Here is an 18,272-nt window from a genome sequence, read left to right as displayed (position 1 = left end):
CTTCTGTTTATGAGTGATAGCATCCCATTTTCACCCTTCTGTTTCTAACTTATCTCACTTAACAAGATTTTTTCAAGCTCCATCCAGGATAGGGTGAAGACGATGAATTCACCATTTTTAATAGCTGAGTAGTATTCCATTATGTATATATACCACAATTTTCTCAGCCACTCATCTCTTGTTGGATACTTGGGTTGTTTCCAGACTTTGGATATTACAAATTGTGCTACTGTGAACATAGGGATACATAAATTTTATTAGATGGGTATGTCTGGTTCCTTAGGATATATTCCCAGGAGAGGAATTGCAAGGTCATAGGGTAGGTCCACTTCTAGCCTTCTGAGAGTTCTCCAGACTGCTCTCCACAGGGATTGGACCAATTTACATCCCTACCAGCAGTGCAGTGCAGGAAGGTTCCTTTGAGGAAGTCAGGATGGCTGAGCAGTCTAAGGAAGGTTTCTTTGTCCCCACAACCTTTCCAACTGGACTCTTTTTTAAGAGTGTAAGAACTTAGGGCTAGGTGGCGATGCACTTAGTTGACCACAAGTGCTACCATACTCCAGGACTTGAGTTCAAATCCTCAATCCCTATGTGCAAGGGGAGAGCTTTCACCAATGATGAGGCAGGTTTCTCTTGTTCTCTCCCTCATTCTCTTACCCTTCCCTCTCAATTTCTCTGTGTCCTATCAAATAAAATAAAAATAAAATTTTAAAGTTTATTTTTAAAATATGTAAGCCATAGCATGTTACTCAGTTATTAAAAATGATGAAATCATATGAAAAAGTGCTCCAAGTCAATGATTTTCAAGAACTGTGAATAAAAGAACAATGAGTGGGTCGGGCGGAAGCACAGCAGGTTAAGCACACGTGGTGCAAAGCACACGTGATGCAAAGCACACGTGGGACCGGTAAGGATCCCAGTTCAAACTCCCGGCTCCTCACCTGCAGGGGAGTCACTTTACTTCAGGTGGTGAAGCAGGTCTGCAGGTATCTATCTTTCTCTCCCCCTCTCTGACTTCCCCTCCGCTCTCCATTTCTCTCTGTCCTGTCCAACAACAAACGACATTAACAACAACAGTAATAAACACAAAAAGGCTACAACAACAAGTGCAGCAAAAAAAAAAGGGGGGAAGGCCTCCAGGAGCAGTGGATTCATGGTGCAGGCACCAAGCCCCAGCAATAACCCTGGAGGAAAAAAAAAAAAAAAAAAGACAACAATGAGATACCACTTCACTCCTGTGAGAATGTCATATATCAGGAAAGGTAACAGCAACAAATGCTGGAGAAGTTTTAAGAGATAAGGGAACCTTCCTGCACTGCTGATAGGAATGTAAATTGCTCTGATCCTTTTGTAGAGGAGTCTGGAGAACTCTCAGAAAGCAAGAAATAGACCTGTGTCCCTGAAATTCCTCTCCTGGGAATATATTCTAAGGAACCAAACACACCCATCCAAAAAATCTATGTATAGCTATGCTCATAGCAGCACAATTTGTAATAGCCAAAACCTGGAAGCAACCCAGGTGTCCAACAACAGATGAGTGGCTGAGAAAGATATAGTATATATAAATATATATATATACAATTAGATACTACTCAGCTATTAAGAATGATGAAATCACCTACTTCACCTCATCTTGAATGGAGCTTGAAGGAATTACATTAAGTGAAATAAGCCAGAAAGATAAGAATGAATATGGGGTGATCTCACATATGGACAGGAGTTGAGAAATAATAACAGAAATGGTAAACACAAAATGAAAGGACTAGGTTTAGTGTATTTTACCAAATTAAATGATTCTGAAGGTTGGGAGGGCCTCAGGTCCTGGTGGTGCATGATGGTGGAGGAATACCTAGGGTAGGGATGAGAGCATTTTGCAGAAAACTGAGAAATTTTACACATGTATCAAGAACCAGTCCGAGTTCTGCTTCGTGTTTTCCCTTCTGATCTTGTTTTTCAATTTCTGGATATGAGTGAGATCATCCCATATTCATCCTTCTGTTTCTAACTTATCTCACTTAACATGATTTCTTCAAGCTCCATCCAAGATAAGGTGAAGAAGGTGAACTCATTATTTTTAATAGCTGAGTAGTATTCTGTTATGTATATATAATACATATACTGTAAACCATTAATTCCCTCAATAAAAATATTTTTAAAAAAAGATTTAGAAGTTTATTTTTAAAATAGTCTGAGTAATGGAATACTACCTAGCTATTAAGAATGATGAAGTCACCTTCACCTCATTTTGGATGGAGCTTGAAGGAATCATATTAAGTGAGATAAGTTAGAAAGAGAAAGATTAATATAGGATGATCTTACTGATGGACGGATGTTAATAAGAACAGAAAGGCAAACACAAATTGGACCTTGACCTTGGATTCTGAGGTGGGAGGGGGCTTAAGATTTGATGCATGATTATGGAAGAGCGGCTAGGCTAGGGGTAAGAGTGTTTTGCAGAAGACTGAAAAAATTTCCCCTTGTATCAACAACTGTAAAAAACATTAATTCCTGGGGATGGGTGGTGGTGCCCCTGGTTGAGCACACCTGTTGCAGTGCACAAGGACCCAGATTCAAGCACCCAGTCCTCACCTACAGGGGGAAAGCATAACAAGCAGTAAAACAGGGCTTCAGATGTTTCTCTGTCTCTCTCCCTAACTACCACCCCTTTCCCTCTCAATTTCTGCCTGTCTCCATCCTGTAAACAATGATTTTAAAAAATATCTTTAAAAAACATTAATTCCCTTCAATACACAAAGGAATATAAGAACTTGTGTTATTCCAATGAAAGAATTATTTCTAGAAAGTCACAAAGTAGAAAGGCAGCAAAAAGGCAATGGCTGTAAAAGAATGGAAAGTCTAGCAGTATTTGTTACTGAGGGAAAAGCAGTGTTTACCAACTCCTAGAAATAATTATATTTGTTCCAAGGGTAATTTATATTTTCTACAGCTTCCTGAAATTTAAGAATGGGAACAGGCTGTCTATTCAGTTCCTGACTGTGCAAATTGCTTTGACAAGATAGTAAACATGGAAATACAATGTATTAGGGTCTTACAGTTGTTTTTATTTAGGTCTAGCCATACATAGATAAATACTTTGAGGTGTATATTAAGTTACTACTCTTTGGGTCTGGGTGCTAGTGCACACTGTTGAGCATACACATTATCATACACAAGGACCAGGATTTAAGCCCCCAGTCCCTACCTGCAGAGGGGGAGCATCAGGAATGGAAAGCAAACCTATAAGTGTCTATATTTCTCTCTCACCTTCTATCATACCGCCCCTATCAGTTTCCCTCTGTCCTATTAAATAAAAAGGAAGATGGGGGAAAATTCACTGGGATTTGCACTGTGCCCCAGCACTAACTTTGGTAATGTGGTAGTAATTGGAAAAATAATAATTATTATTATACTCTTCTGTGCTTTGTTTATAAGCTGTACTTGATAAAAGCTATTGTAACTCTTATCTCAAAATCTTTGAGAACAAAGATTTGGTGTGTCTATTTATACTAATGGCCAGTCTGCTAAGAAAATATGATACCCTGCATTGTCCATGTAATTCTATTTGGATGTTTCTAATACATTTTATTTTAGGAGATGAGAATTTGAATGTGAAACAATGTGTTCCTTAAAATAAAAAGACAGAGAATGAAGGAAATGAAGTTAAAATGGTGTATATGATGACAGGTCTGACTATAACTATCAGTCTACATTAGTAAAACATTTTCCAGTCCTAGTACAGAAAACTATTTTCAAACTGACTTAAGCAAAAAGTCTTCTCATGAGGTCTGATATTTATTTCACCCTACTTCTGGTACCTATATATATTTTTAAATATTTTGGTTGCAAGCAGTAAAAAACTAATTCTAATTTCATTGGAAAGAAAATTATTTGATGAAAATTGATGTAACCTGAAAAACAGGTTCTAAAAAAGGGCAGGATCTAGAGAAAGTACATTAGATTTTTAGGTACCAAATAATAGTATTTTGAAATTATAGTTTGTTTGTGTAGTAGAGTTCAAAGACAGGATCTCACACATTCACATTACCTTTGAGCCGTATTTTCTGTTTTTGAGAATCCAAAAGACAGACAGACAGACAGATAAAGCAAAGCACCACTCTTCCACACATGGTGTTTGTTCTCTTTGTTGTCCTCATGTGAGATCAGAGATCAAATACAGAGCTTGACATATGCAAGGTAGGTATTTTACTGTAGAGACCTTGCCCAGCCTTTATCAAGTTATTATCAATGAAAGTTTTTCCTAATCCTAGTTTATTCTCCTCAAGATTGGAAGTGACTGAAGAGAACTCAAGTAGCTTAACTGCTACTTAACTCTGTGGAGGAAATTGAATTTCTACTATCAAAAGCAGGGCGGGGGGGGGGGGAGGGGTGAAGACATTCATCTGCCAAAGCACAGCAACTTTTTTTTTTCATTGCAAACTCAATTGAATTGAAATCCTATCAAACTATCCACAAAATGTGAAAATAATTGGAAAGACACAAGTAAAGTGGGCAACCGGGCAGTTCTCACATTCCATCTCTCATCTCTCTTCTTTTTTTATTTTTTATTTATTTAATAGAGACAGATAAATCAAGATGGGATGGGAAAATAGGAAAAGAGAAGGAGAAACACTTGCAACCCTGCTCCACCATTCATTCAGCTCCCAAGCTATCCTCGCAGGTGTGGATGAGGGGCTTGACTCGGGTCCTGCCACATGGTAACAGGTGCAATCAATTGGGTGCACCATTGCCTGGCCCCCATCGTTTTTTCTACACATCTACTACAGTAATCTCATTTCATGTAGTTTTTTCCTTTTTTCTGTTTACATAGCAGATGATAGGCATCTCAGGGTAAAAAAAAAATAAAATCTAGGACTGAACTGAAGACATATAGGCCCAATTTCAAATTTCTAGCAGGGAGACTATCTTTAGCCTTTCTTAAGTCGAGTGTCCAGGTTGATCTCATGGGTTATGGCTGGGGATATAATGTATGAGAAGTGTGTCTCACAAAGTCCACCCTACTAGACAAGTGACTGGTTTTGGACAAAGATCCAAGCACATATTTCAAAGGATGACCTTTCAAGTAAATGGTCAATCAAAATAATCTTTTCTACCATGATGACAAGTTTACTTTCTTCAAAGCACATAACACTAACAGGCATGTGAGTTATCTATCAATCGATATTACAGATGCAGGGGGGCGGGCACTAGTGCAGTGGGTTAAGCGCACATGGTGCTAAGTGCATGGACTGGCTGAAGGAGCCCAGGTCGAACCCCTTCCTCCCTACCTACAAGGGTTGCTTCACAAATGGTGAAGCAGTTCTGCAGGTGTCCGTCTTGCCCCCTGTCTTCTTCTCCTCTCTCCATTTCTCTTTCCTGTCCAACAACAGCAACAGCAATGGCAACAATAACAACAATGGCAAGGGCAACAAAATGGGAAATATCACCGCTAGGAGCAGTGGATTCACAGTGCAGGCATCAAGCCCCAGCAATAACCCTGGAGGCAAAAAAAAAAAATTACAAATGCAGGGAACTGAAGTGACTAGTTACAATACTTCCTAAAAAGAGCCGTAGTCTCTTAATACTACTTCTGTTGTTGAACCAAAATCCCTGCGGGCACAGTTCTGGAGTTAATCTGCCAAGATTTAAATCCTTTCTCCCTTCCTCAGTAATTACCTACCTGCTTTTATATAAATTAAGTATTCTAATTTTAGTTCCATCGTTATAAAATGGAAGTGATAGCCTTCAGAGACTGCTGACATGATCCTAGTACTGCAAAAATGCATGTTAAGTACTTAGAATAATGTACCCAGCCCCACCTAGGGGGGGAAGCTTTACAAGTAGTGAGGCAGTGCTGCAGGTATCTCTTTTTCCCTCTCTATCTCTCCTTCCCCTCTCAATTTCTCTCTGTCTCTATCCAATAATAAATAAATAAAATACTTTTTAAAAATAATAGTAGCCAGCATATGACAAATGGAAAATTAGTAGCAACTGGAATTCTACTAAAAATTCATCAGTGTCATATAGCATTTAAACATGAAGGAGAGAAAATAATGTTCTTTTAAATGTCTCTGGGCATAAATAATTTATCCATAGTATCAACATCTACTAGCTATAGACATCTTTTTAATAGACAAAGTTAATACATTGTTTTAGATTGTCTAGAATTCCTCCCCCCTTCTTTCTTACATTATGTATGAGGAACAGAAAACAGGCCCTCTGCCTATTACACTGTCATGCAAGTGTTTATCTATGTGCTAACTGCTACCATTGCTTACCCCATACTTTCACTTTAGGTTCACTTACTTCCTTTATGCCATTACAATTGATGAGAAAATAGTATCTCTAAATAAAAGTGAATGCAATCCTACAAATTAATAAAACTTTATCAAACAAAAAAGACAACTGTAGATGATCATGCTTAGTGAGTTAAGAACCTGAACTTATGCTTGGTGAAGTAAATAAGAAAGTGAAAAATAGGCTTCACTCATGTGGAATACAGAGAATTGAGACATATGAATTTGAAAGAAAAAAATAAGCTCTAATATGTTGGGAAAAATACAGTGTTTATCCTTGGGAAGTGGGGGTATAGAACTTTGGAAGTGGGAATGGAAGAGACCTATAACCCTATTATCTTTTAATCTGGCAAAAATCACTAGTAATAATTAAAAAAAAAATTGTTAAAATAGTCAACAGTTTACCCCTTGAAGACAAATACTAAGAGAAATACCTCACTTAGAGAGCTGATGATAGGTTAGGTAAGGGCTCAGACTATGAGTCAGATCAAACAAAATTTGAATCTCGGGTCTGCTATTCACCAAGTCATGCAGCATTGAGCAAGATTCTTCTTTTTAAAAATCATTTATTTTCCCTCTTGTTGCCCTTGTTTTTTATTGTTGTTGTAGTTATTATTGTTATTATTGTTGTTATTGATGTCATCGTTGTTAGGACAGAAAGAAATGGAGAGAGGATGGAAAGACGAGGGGGGGGGGAGATAGACATCTGCAGGCCTGCTTCACCACCTGTAAAGCAACTCCCCTGCAGTTGGGGAGCCAGGGCTGAACCAGGATCCTTAAGCCAGTCCCTGTGCTTCGCGCTACCTGTGCTTAACCCACTGCACTACCGCCCAACTCCCTGAACAAGATTCTTATATGTGATGTGGATGTAACAATAGCACTTTCCTCTTTGATTAAGTGGATTAACAGAATGCACTTAACAGCAAGGAAGCATTCAATAAAAAAAAATCAGTTATTCTGGAGAAAACATTGATTCCAAAGGGAAAAAATGGAAGAGGTTTCAATATTGAAGTGAAACATGACTTTTGGTACCATGAAGTATTTTTCTGAAATTGAGATTTTTGGTGGAGGCTGGAGTGGGTGGTAAAAGAAAGGGCTCTGTCAAGCCTTCCAACAAGTTTGTTTTGACTGTCCTCTGAAGCTAAGATTTTTGGTGTTTGGGAGGAAGTAAAGGAAAGGGGTCTTCCTAGTCTTACATACAACCTGTTTGCTTTGATTCTCCTTCAGGTCTTTGGATTCTTGAATTTTATCCTCTGGGCTGGAAACATCTGGTTTGTTTTCAAGGAGACATGCTGGCATTCCTCAGGTCAGAGATATCTTTCAGACCCGATGGAAAAGCACTCAAGCGGCTATAACCAAGGTGGATACAACCAGGATAGCTATGGATCCAGTGGTGGGTATAGCCAGGAGGCAAGTTTGGGGCAGTCCTCTGATGAATTTGGGCAACAGCCTAGTGGTCAGGCTGCCTTTACCAATCAGATTTGACAGTGTAGTGTTCACATTCTTCTGGAGATAGCCTCACCACTTTCCATTTCAGTGGCAGAAGAATTTGTTAAGAGTTTCAATCAATTATTAAAGCAAAGAGTGTTGAATGTAAATCAGAGATCTGGAGTTCTCATTAAAACAGAAAGTCTCAGGCTATGATAAACAGTATTTTAGAGATGAGATGACACAAGGAGATATATTATTCATCATAGATGGTTAATTGGAAAGTATCTTGTTACATACACAGATACTTTTATGGTCATTTTGTATGTGTGCTGAAATAGTAGAAGCATTTTGTAGCCTAAATCTCTAGTATGTAATATGCATAAAGTAAGTTAAATAGCTTTGAGTTGTCCTATGTGTTCTGATGCAGAAGATGTTTTGATGATTTCTATAAATCAGTTTTGTGTACCACAACATGCATGTATAATTAATTTTAGTAGGACTAAAATAATAATAGGACTATAAGGCTACATATTTGTTTCCAGACAACTACTCTGTATTTTTTAATTTGATAAATCGACGTTCCTATGATTCAGTGCATGAATAAGCATTTTCATACAAAATGAACATTTAACTTGTACTTAATGAAAACTTTTTCCAGTTTGCACCATAAATTTGTTAAGTGGGCATTTCAAAAAGTATATTCATTACTTTGTATACTTGCAAATTTGTCTTTCTGGCTTTACCTGGTCTTGAATGCATTGTAATTAATATTTGGGGTTTCTTCCCTGCTAGTAACCATTTTAGTGTTATATATGGTAATTTCCCAATATTTAGCCTACTTACTTAGGTAAAATCTGCATTCTTGTGACATTCTATGGTGTTTTGTGGCTGTTATCTTATGGACCATGAACAACCGAACCAATAACTATTTGTGTTTATGAAGTGTTATTTTTCTAGAATAATGAAGATACAGATATCAGTAACCATAGTCAAGAAGCTATTGGATTCATGTATTAATTTATAAAGTGTTCTGTAGAATCTACACAAGCAGGTAAATTTTTAAATCCTATTTATTTGTAAAGTTAATATGCTTCTGGGCTCAGTTATTTAAAATTCTCAAGTTACAGCACAACTTACTAATTTATAATTCTGATTTGAATATTACCCATAAATTAAAAATGACTTTTTGTGAACCACACTGTGTCCCAGAGCAGGTTCTCATGAAATATTCCCCTGAATGTATTCATTATCAAGAAAATGTCAATCTTTGCCTTTTTGTTTTAGCTTAATTAAAATGCCAGGACCCAACACTGAGAGCAAGCTGAGAATCTGTATTTTCAGATAATAGTTGCTATCAATGTACAAACTTTTTGTGACCTGTAATGTTGGAAGCATTTTAGCACAAAACAGCCTTGTATCTTAGATGACATATGTAATGTTTCTGGATCCTATTGGATAAGTCTGTATTGTGATATTTATTTGACCTTAATAAAGTTATTGCCTACAATGCTGGCTGGAAAATAGAGAATTACAACAACAGAAACCTATTCACATTAACAGTGAAAGAACAAGGATTAAAATTGAGAGATAATTCACCAGACAGAGCACTCACTTTCCTGTGAGGCCCTGAGTTCAAGTCCCCACATCACATGGGATCACTGTGGACCTCTCCAGAGGAGCTCCATGGATGGTAGAACAGTGTTACAATGCCTCTCATCTCTCATTCAGCCCTCTCTCTCTCTCTCTCTCTCTCTCTCTCTCTCTCTCTTAATAAAATAAAGAATGGAAAGTTGGATCTGGCTGCTCAGCAGTATTTCATGTGCAAATGGGTCTAGTTTCATTCCTTGGTTTCATTTTAATAATAGAAAAAGGGGTACATGCACATTGTTTCCAATCTTTAATCTTATCTATCCTTTTTTAATGAGTCCATAGTTGTTCGTTCATTCATTTCACTAAATCTCCAAAAACCCAACACTGTGCATGGGACTGGGAATACAATAGGGGAAAAAAACAGAAACTTATCCACTCTCTCCAAACTTATTTTCTATTAGGAGAAACAGACATTAAGTAATTATGCCCCAGGTACACCATGTAATGTGTGTGACAAAAAAAAAAAATGCCACAAGAACTTTCCTAGGGACATTAGGGGAATGTCAAGGACCTAAATCATGAGAACACACACAGGAGAGAGAGAATAGGGAAGAAAGAGCATCTCAGGCAGAAAATAGTTTTGAAAGACTCTGAGGTGGTAGAGGCAGGATGGGTTAAGAATGAGAGGATTCTGTGGACTGGGCAGACAGTATAGTGGTTATGCAAAACACTGTCATGCCTGAGGTTCTGAGATCCCAGGTTTAGTCCCCAGCATCACCCTCTGTATCTCTCTCATTAAAATAAGAAATAAATCAAATATAAAAAATACTGTGAGGACTCTGAAAATTACCACTGCTTCAGGGTGCATGCAGAAGGCCTATTTGGAGACCACAGTGAGGAATTTGGTCTTTATCCTAAAGAAGCTAGGAGGAAGCATGGAAGGATTTTTAGGCAGAGGAGATTAGCATTTTAAAAGGACTTCGGTGGCAACAAACCTTAGAGTGGTTGAAGGAGGGCAAAAATAAAGGAAGGATTTCCTAGGGGTTTGAAAATAGCCTTGACTCCTTACACCCTTTAGGCACTGGTTTGGGAACTTGAGGAAGAGATCAAGAACTTCCCCATCTACCCTCTCATTTCCTGGGATAGAGACTGGGTTTGACTCTTTCTTTCAGTTGTGTCTCGAAGAGAGTGGTCTCTCCTTCATGTCCTGTCAAGAACATGCCAAAGCAGATAAAGCCTCAGGACAGCAATTCTTTTATCAGCCTTAGCAATTCTCAAGTACATGGGGCCTCTGATAAAGGAAAAGCACTACCTGCACTTTGCTGAGATAGAGACTTGCTTTTATAGTCCACTGCAGACTTGTAATAAAATTTTGCTGTAACCCAACAGGGATTTCACTAAGCTGCCTTTATCCCTTCTAGTTTCAAGAAAAGAGCAGCAGATCTGTTTGTTTTTTTTTGAATTTTTTAAAAAAAATTTTACTTATTGGATAGAGATAGTCAGAAATCGAGAGGGAAGGGAGAGATAGAGAAGGTAAGAGACAGAGAGACACCTGCAACACTGCTTCACCACTTGCAGAGCTTTCCATCTATAGGTGGGGACTGGGGGCTCGAACCTAGGTCCTTGGGCACTGTAACATGTGCATTCAACCAGGTGCGCCACCACCCGGTCCCTCAGATCTGGTTTTTTTAAGAGGAGAGCAATCAGTGTAGCAGAAGAGCCTGTGACTATGTGCCCAGCAGATGAAATGTGAAGTATGTGTGTCACTGCTTATTAGTGATGTATAATTTCATTCTCCTGAGTCTTTGGTTTTCTTGGAGAGGTAAAGTGTGCAGTTATAAAAGGGTGGCCCTGAGTTACCGTCCTTGAGCTGCTTTTTCACTGATACTCTTCCTTCTTCAGTGCCTCCCCCCAAACTCTGGGGCTTTGTTTTTCTTTCTTTCTCTCTCTCTCTCTTTCTTTCTTTTTTCCCTTTTCCTTTTTTTTTTCTTTCTCTCTTTGCTCTTTCTCTTTCCTTTTTACTATAATTTTTTCGTTGCTGTGTTTTTTGCCAACAAGGGTTATCTTTGAGGTTCAGTGCATAGATTTATAATTCTGGGGGCTGGGCAGTAGAGCAGTAGGTTTAAGTGCACATGGCACGAAGCGCAAGGACCAATGTAAGAATCCCCGTTCAAGCCCCCGGCTCCCCACCTGCAGGGCGGGTCGCTTCACAAGAGGTGTCTATCTCCCTCCTCCCAACCCACCCCTGTCTTCCCCTCCTCTCTTTATTTCTCTCTGTCCTATCCAACAATGGTAACAACAATAATAATAACAAGGGCAACAAAAAAAAAATGGGGGAAAATGGCCTCCAGGAGGAGTGGCTTCATATTCATAGTGAAGGCACTGAGCCCCAGTGATAACCCTGAAGGCAAATAAATAAATAAATGGATAAAATAATATTGTAATTCCTAGCCATCATTTTTTCCTTTTTTTTCTTTATTAGGTGATTAATGGTTTGCATTTAGCAGTAAAATACAGTAGTGCGGTAGTTTGTACATGTCTAACATTTCCCAGTTTTCCACATGACAATTTAATCCCCACTAGGTCCTCTGCCATCATGTTTAAGGACCTAAACTCTAGCCCCACCAGAGAGTCTTTTACTTTGGTGCAATATACTAATTTCTTTCTTTTTGATAGAGAGTGAGAGACATGGGGCCAAGTGGTGACACACCTGGTTGAGCTTACATGTTACAGTGTGCAAGGACCCAGGTTTGAGCCCCCAGTCCCCACCTACAGGGCCAAAGCTTCATGAATGGTGAAGCAGGGGCTGCAGGTGTCTCTCTATCTCTCTCCCTCTCCGTCACCCCCACCCTCTCAATTTCTGGATGTCTCTATCCAATAAATAAAAATTTTAAAAAAGCTTTAAAAAAGAGAGAGAGTGTGAGAGACATGAAAAAAAGGAAGAGAGGTCAGGTGGTCAGGTGGTGGTACACCTGGTTAAGTGCACACACTACAGTGCACAAGGACCCGGGTTCAAGCCCCTGGCCCTTATCTCCAGGGAGGAAGCTTTACAAGTGGTAAAGCAGGACTGCAGGTGTCTCTCTGTCTCTTTTCCTTTCTACGTCTTCCTCCCTTCTCAATTTCTGCCTCTATCCAATAAAAAATATAAATATAACCTAAAAAAAAGAGGAAAAGAGAGGAAGAGTAGGGAGACAATTGCAGCATTACTCCACCACTGCTCATGAAGCTTCTACCCTACAAGTGGGGACCAGAGACTTGATGGTGTTGTGTGTACTCTACCAGGTGAGCCACCATACACATTTCACTAGGAATTTTCAGAAGACACAACCTAATAGCAAGTGCAGTCTGGAAATACAAACCCAGGGACCACCCTCCATCACTGGATTTGGGACTAGATGCTTAACTTCTCATTCATTCACTTGCCCTATCTCTATGATGTATGATGGGGGAAAAAAAAAACTCATGGAATTGACATAAAGGTTGGAAATGTACACCATAAAAGGCACAGCTTCTGGCACTCGGTAGGTATTGTCTAACTTTGAGTTCCCCTGAAAGCAGAGCAAGTGTGGGCTGCCACTCCGGGTCCCCTGCCCATCTGGCCACTGGTGGCAAGGGTCAGAGCGGCCCCCTCAGAGTCCTGGTGTAGCTCCACATGTCGAGGGCAAATTGCTCAGAAAGATGAGCAGTGAGCTCTGGGAGAGCCTCAGTGGGGCAACTCGTTTATTGAGAGAGAAAGCAAGTACATATACCTGTTACCCAGGAAGAAGGTCGAAGTAATCATTAACCCAAACACAAAGCAACACAATGCGTAGTCGCATTTTGACCTACAAACTATTTGATCACAAGTGAAAGGTTACCATACCAGGTTTGATCACAAGCTCACAATGCAATTTTCCCTGGAGGATAAATTACAGGCACTTCAGAGGAGGGGGAGCATGAGGGGGCAGTTGAGTAATAGGAGTTTGCAGTGGTTTTTCAAGTTTGGCCAAACACAATGTACAGTAATTCATGGCCTCTGTTTTAAGGGGAGAGGAGGGGTCTATGCAGAAAGGTAGCCCCCATCCAGAGAAGCCATCTGTCTTTAGTTCATGAGGTCAAGGGAACCTGCCCTTGTCTCGATCTGGAGGGAGAGCTGGGGACAACACACTTGGACCTCATGGAAACAACAGCCTGGACTTTGTGGGACAGTGGGCCCATCCTCCAACAGGGAAGGTTATTGCAGGAGACAGGAGAGAGACATGCAGGGATAGCAAAACAGAGGAGGAAAACCCTATTAAAGGTTTAATTAAAGCATTACTGACACTGCTGGCTGAAGCAGGAGGAGCTCAATGCCATTAGGACCTCTAAGTAATGGTAATGCTTAGAGTGGCTCCAGTAATTTTCCAAAGAATGGGAGCTAAAGCATTTATCTACCAATATCCAGCCCACATGGGTTAGGATCATCCCACAGGGGTGGGAACTTTCCCACATTTGTAGGTTACACTTGCCTGGAGACTGAGCAAACTTTTCAACTTTAGAGAAATAACCCTTGTGTCCTAACAACCCTTTGGCAGTACACTTGGGGTGGGAGAAAGGGAATCAGCATGTGTATACTTACTGTCTAACTTTCCCCTTTCTTAAGTGGCTGTGAAGGAAAATAAAGTAGGAACCCCACAGTGTGTTTGCAAAAAGTGGGTCACCATTAATATAAACAGAACCTAGCCTTCACAGTTGTGGCTGAAATTAGAGAATTCGAAAATGAGAGTTTTATGTTGAGTTTTGCCAGAAGTTGAGACAAGAATTCAGGTTTAAGTAGGAGTTTGGGAAATAAGCCAAGGAATAGGGTGGGAGCTGGAGGGGAGCAAATTCCTGTATTGTAGAGGTTAAAGTTTTGGGCAACTAGGGTTCACTACCCTGGAGAATATGAGATAGAACACCTCTTATAGTTAGTTCAGATATGGGGGGAAAGACCTGCAGTGTGTATCAACAAACTGGTGACTGCTTTGAGAAAGTGATAATTCCCTAGCACTGTTAAACTACCCTCTATATGGGCCAGCTGGCTATAGCAGACATAGAATTCTTCACCAACCTAATGCCAAAGAAAATAACTTTTCAAGCTCTTCTTTACATTGTAAGTCCCTTTCCTTTTAATTCTGCAAGATTTTTTCCAGTGACCCCATTGACATCCAGCATATGACTTGTGTCATACTATGCGATTTTACTTTCAAAAGATAACAGCATTAGATGATAATAATATAGTAGTAACCACTACTCACATGTTATGTGCCAGCATCTGAGCTAAGCAATTTTCATTCAACCACAACACTGACAGGTACTGGCACTGCTCCTATAGAACAGTTTAAAAACAAAGTTCATAGAACCTAATGACAAAAATCTTTGTGTCACCTTCATGAATGGAAGTAGTATTTAATTACTACTACCTGTAGAGCATCTGCTCTGCACAGAAAGCTTTGTAACACATTTCATGTCCACTTTGTTATTTAATTCTCACAGGAGATGCAAGATGTCATACTAATTTTATATCAATTGAGCATATGAGAAAACTGACACTAATAAATTTTAGATTACCAATAAACCGAGTGTGAAGGGCCAGAACCCAGATTCAATTTCTTTCTATGTCCAAAACTCCTCACTTCAAGCTACCTTACTAGATCACAACAGTGTTCATACACTGTTCTACTACATTTTAAGCCAGATGTGCTTGGTCTTTCTGAATGGACTACAAGCAAAAAAGAACTATACTGCTACGCGCTTCATTTAATTTCCATAAAGACACTGAGTCACTAATAGGCAGAAGAGAGCTCATATCAAAATCATTTGCCAACATGAATAAAATCAGATGCGATTCACTAAATAAGGTAATTAAGTCTTTAAGACTGCTAAAGATTCAGTGAAACTACAAACAATTTCTTAGCATTTTTTTTTTTAAGAATCTGAAGCTTTACTGGGTTTTAGGACTCGGCTGATTGATTGTTGAAACCCAAGATAGTAAGTATTCCAAGAATGGTGCTGGCTCCTCCAACTCCCTCAGGAACTCACCTCCATGAATAAGTACATTGAACATTGAAAGGCCAGTGTGAGAATAGAAGACTTCCTGGAAGTCCTTTGCTTTCCTGGAAAATAGTTTGCCTAAATAAGTATGTTCTTTCAACTGTAGGTCCCAACTCTCTGTGCCCTCACTTAACTGAACAAAACACCGGAAAAAGGATGGCATAAACTAATAAGTTTCCCCACAGCTGAGAAAGGAGTTGCCTTTGTGCTTCTGCTATTTTATTCATGTGTTGATTGCTTGACCAATTTAAGAGGAACTAATTGGACTGTGCTGTGAACTAGACTTATTGGCTCCTATAAACTTGAAGTCAACTCCTTATTTACTGTAAACTATCTCCTGTGACATGTTACCTGCTTTCCATTCCACTTTAATGCACACGACAAAAGCAAAGTGCAGGTTCAGCAGTTTTTCTTAGATCTCATATTTTCCGTTCTTTTCTATGAGTTGGCATTTCTCTTGGGTATTTCCTCTTCTGGTCTCTTCAAATAGTCAGTTCTGTTCTGATTGATCTCCACTGCCCTGTTACTTGTAGAGTCAGATGCATTCTATCGTTTCTGGGTTGCCTCCAGTGATACTGTCTTTTTTTTAAGAGTCTTGTTAATCTTACTCTCTCAGAGTCCCCAGTCCACCTTGTAAAATTTCACAGCCAGAAAACAGAGAAACAGATAACCTGTTTCCTTGGTGCCATGTGCACTCCTAAAGAGCACAGTTTTTCAGAACTGATAATTTCCGCAGATGAGCTCTGAGGTCCAGATCTGTTTCTTGAAGTGAGAGATAGGCTGTACCTTCAGGTAATGGATAATATTGATATTAACTTTATCAATGTAAATTCCTAATAGCAGAATGTAAGCATCAGCTTATATAGTCAGACAGACCTGGATGCAAATCTTTATTCCATGATAAGAACCAGGCTATCTGATCTTGAGAACGTATGTCAACATCTCTGAGCATTTTTGATACAGTGATAACTACTTCTGTTCATTTTTCCTAACTGCTGAAACAATTTAGTGCTTTAAACAATGCAAATTTATTCTCTACAATTGTGTAGAAGCCCAACATAGTTCTTGTGCTAAAATCAAAGGGCTGACAGAACGATTATTCACTTTTGGTGGCTCCAGAGGACGATTCATTTTTGCATCTCTTGCAGCTTTTAGAAGCCGCCTGTTTTCCTTGGCTAGTGGCCCTTTTGTTTCCATCTTCAAAGTCAGCATGAGTTGATCTGGTTCTTATCACACTGCATTGCTCTTACCTCTACCACCTTTCTGTTTGCTATTAAGAACTTCTATAATTACCTTCTGTCAAAGTAGAAGAAAACCTCCTAATTTTAAAGTCAGCTAGTTAGCAGCCTTATTTCCCTGAGCATTCTCATTTTTGTTCTGCCAGAGGATATGAAACATCTCCTTAGATTCTAAGGGCTAAAATGTTACTGTCTTAAGGAAAAAGGAAAATTCTACTTACCTATCCATCTTAACCCACCCATAAAACACTAAGTCTTAGAATATAAGTTAATTTCTTCATGGATTTGCTTAATCAGAGTGTTCAGTAGCTGATAATGATTATTAAAATGAAAGGTTATGCTATTCCATAACTCTAACTTCTCTATTAGCAAATGACCCAGCTTCAGCACTAATGTGTCAAAACTAATGGTTTTCCAGTGATCACATATTGAGATACCAACTTAGGTAATACTTCCAGTCAGGTAGTCAGTGTTTACTGTACTCCCTGCTGGAGTGCTCTACTAAATTGAAGTGCACTGTTTACAGATGGTATCCTTGAGGTGCATGCTGGAGTAACTGCACAGTAAATGCAATTCTTGCCTTAATTATCTTATACGCCAAAGGGACTGACTACCTGCAGACCTGAAATTATATTATGTGTTTATTTGTTTACTTGCCCTTTGTATCTCTCCCACTTGAATGTAAAGTACATGAAGGTCTGAAACTTTCATGTGTCTGCAACTTTTGTGTGCACCTGCATTTGTAACACTTGAACTAGTATCTTAAATATATGAGATTCTTAAATATTTATTGAACAGATATAATGTGACACTACACCTTAGCTATTACATTAGCTCATAACATACACAAACTATGATCATATAGATGATATAAGATATTGACTTCACCAGAGGAGAAAATAAATCTTAACTCTTCTTTGGAATGTCTTCAGCTTGTTTACCAAGACTCACATTGTGCCCACAGGAAGGTCTTCTGTATTGTGGGGTCTGACTGCTTCCAGTGAGCTCGTCCTGGTTAATAACACTCTTACAAAGGGTACCATGCCCGTCTCTTAAAATGACATCACCTGAAAAACATACTGTGAGTCATATTAAGGATCAGTCATTGTGTCTACCCTTCCCATCTGTAAGCCCTTCCCCATCTGTAAGCCCTTCTTCCCAGTAAGTAGTAAATAAATAATTTTCAGGTATCTAAATGTCATGGATGACATAAAAAATGCTGATGTAGTAGGCAGCACCCAGAAGGGTGAGCATTTATACCAAAGTTACAGGAAGTCACTCAAAGTCCTTTCTTTATAGTCTTTTTTCACACCAAAGATGTTTTGAAAGTGCCCCAATGCATTCAAAACACACACATACACACACATACACACACACACACACACACACACACACACACACACACACACACACACACAAAAAGTTTCTCAAAACAAATCTTAACTACAGTTTTTTTTTTTTCACTTGATTCAGTTGATTTCCTTTCCTATTTTTTCTTCTTTTGTAGGGAGAAAAGGAAACAAGCTTCACATGATCCTAGTGCCCCTGGGTCACCTTTTTCATTTAGATAGAAGATAAAGAGGGACAGAGAGAGAAGGCGACACATCACAGCACCAGAGCTTCACCCAGTGCCATGGCATTCCTCTGTAGTTGGAGACACACAGAATTT

General features: G+C 39.2%; 1 protein-coding gene across 2 annotated transcripts in view; it reads left to right on the top strand.

The window, feature by feature from the left end:
* Positions 1-9,231, top strand: part of SYNPR (synaptoporin) — a 384,773-nt gene extending 375,542 nt beyond the window's left edge. For both annotated transcript variants that reach the window (XM_007520608.3, XM_007520609.3), the window contains one exon: positions 7,521-9,231. In XM_007520608.3, coding sequence (XP_007520670.1) covers positions 7,521-7,778 — 258 coding nt within the window. In that variant the 3' untranslated portion in view covers positions 7,779-9,231. The remainder of the gene's footprint in view (positions 1-7,520) is intronic.
* The last annotated feature ends 9,041 nt before the right edge of the window (positions 9,232-18,272 follow it).

The sequence above is a fragment of the Erinaceus europaeus genome, chromosome 12 (assembly GCF_950295315.1).
Source record: "Erinaceus europaeus chromosome 12, mEriEur2.1, whole genome shotgun sequence".
NCBI classification, from domain to species: domain Eukaryota; kingdom Metazoa; phylum Chordata; class Mammalia; order Eulipotyphla; family Erinaceidae; genus Erinaceus; species Erinaceus europaeus.
This window is presented reverse-complemented; position numbering and strand designations above follow the sequence as displayed.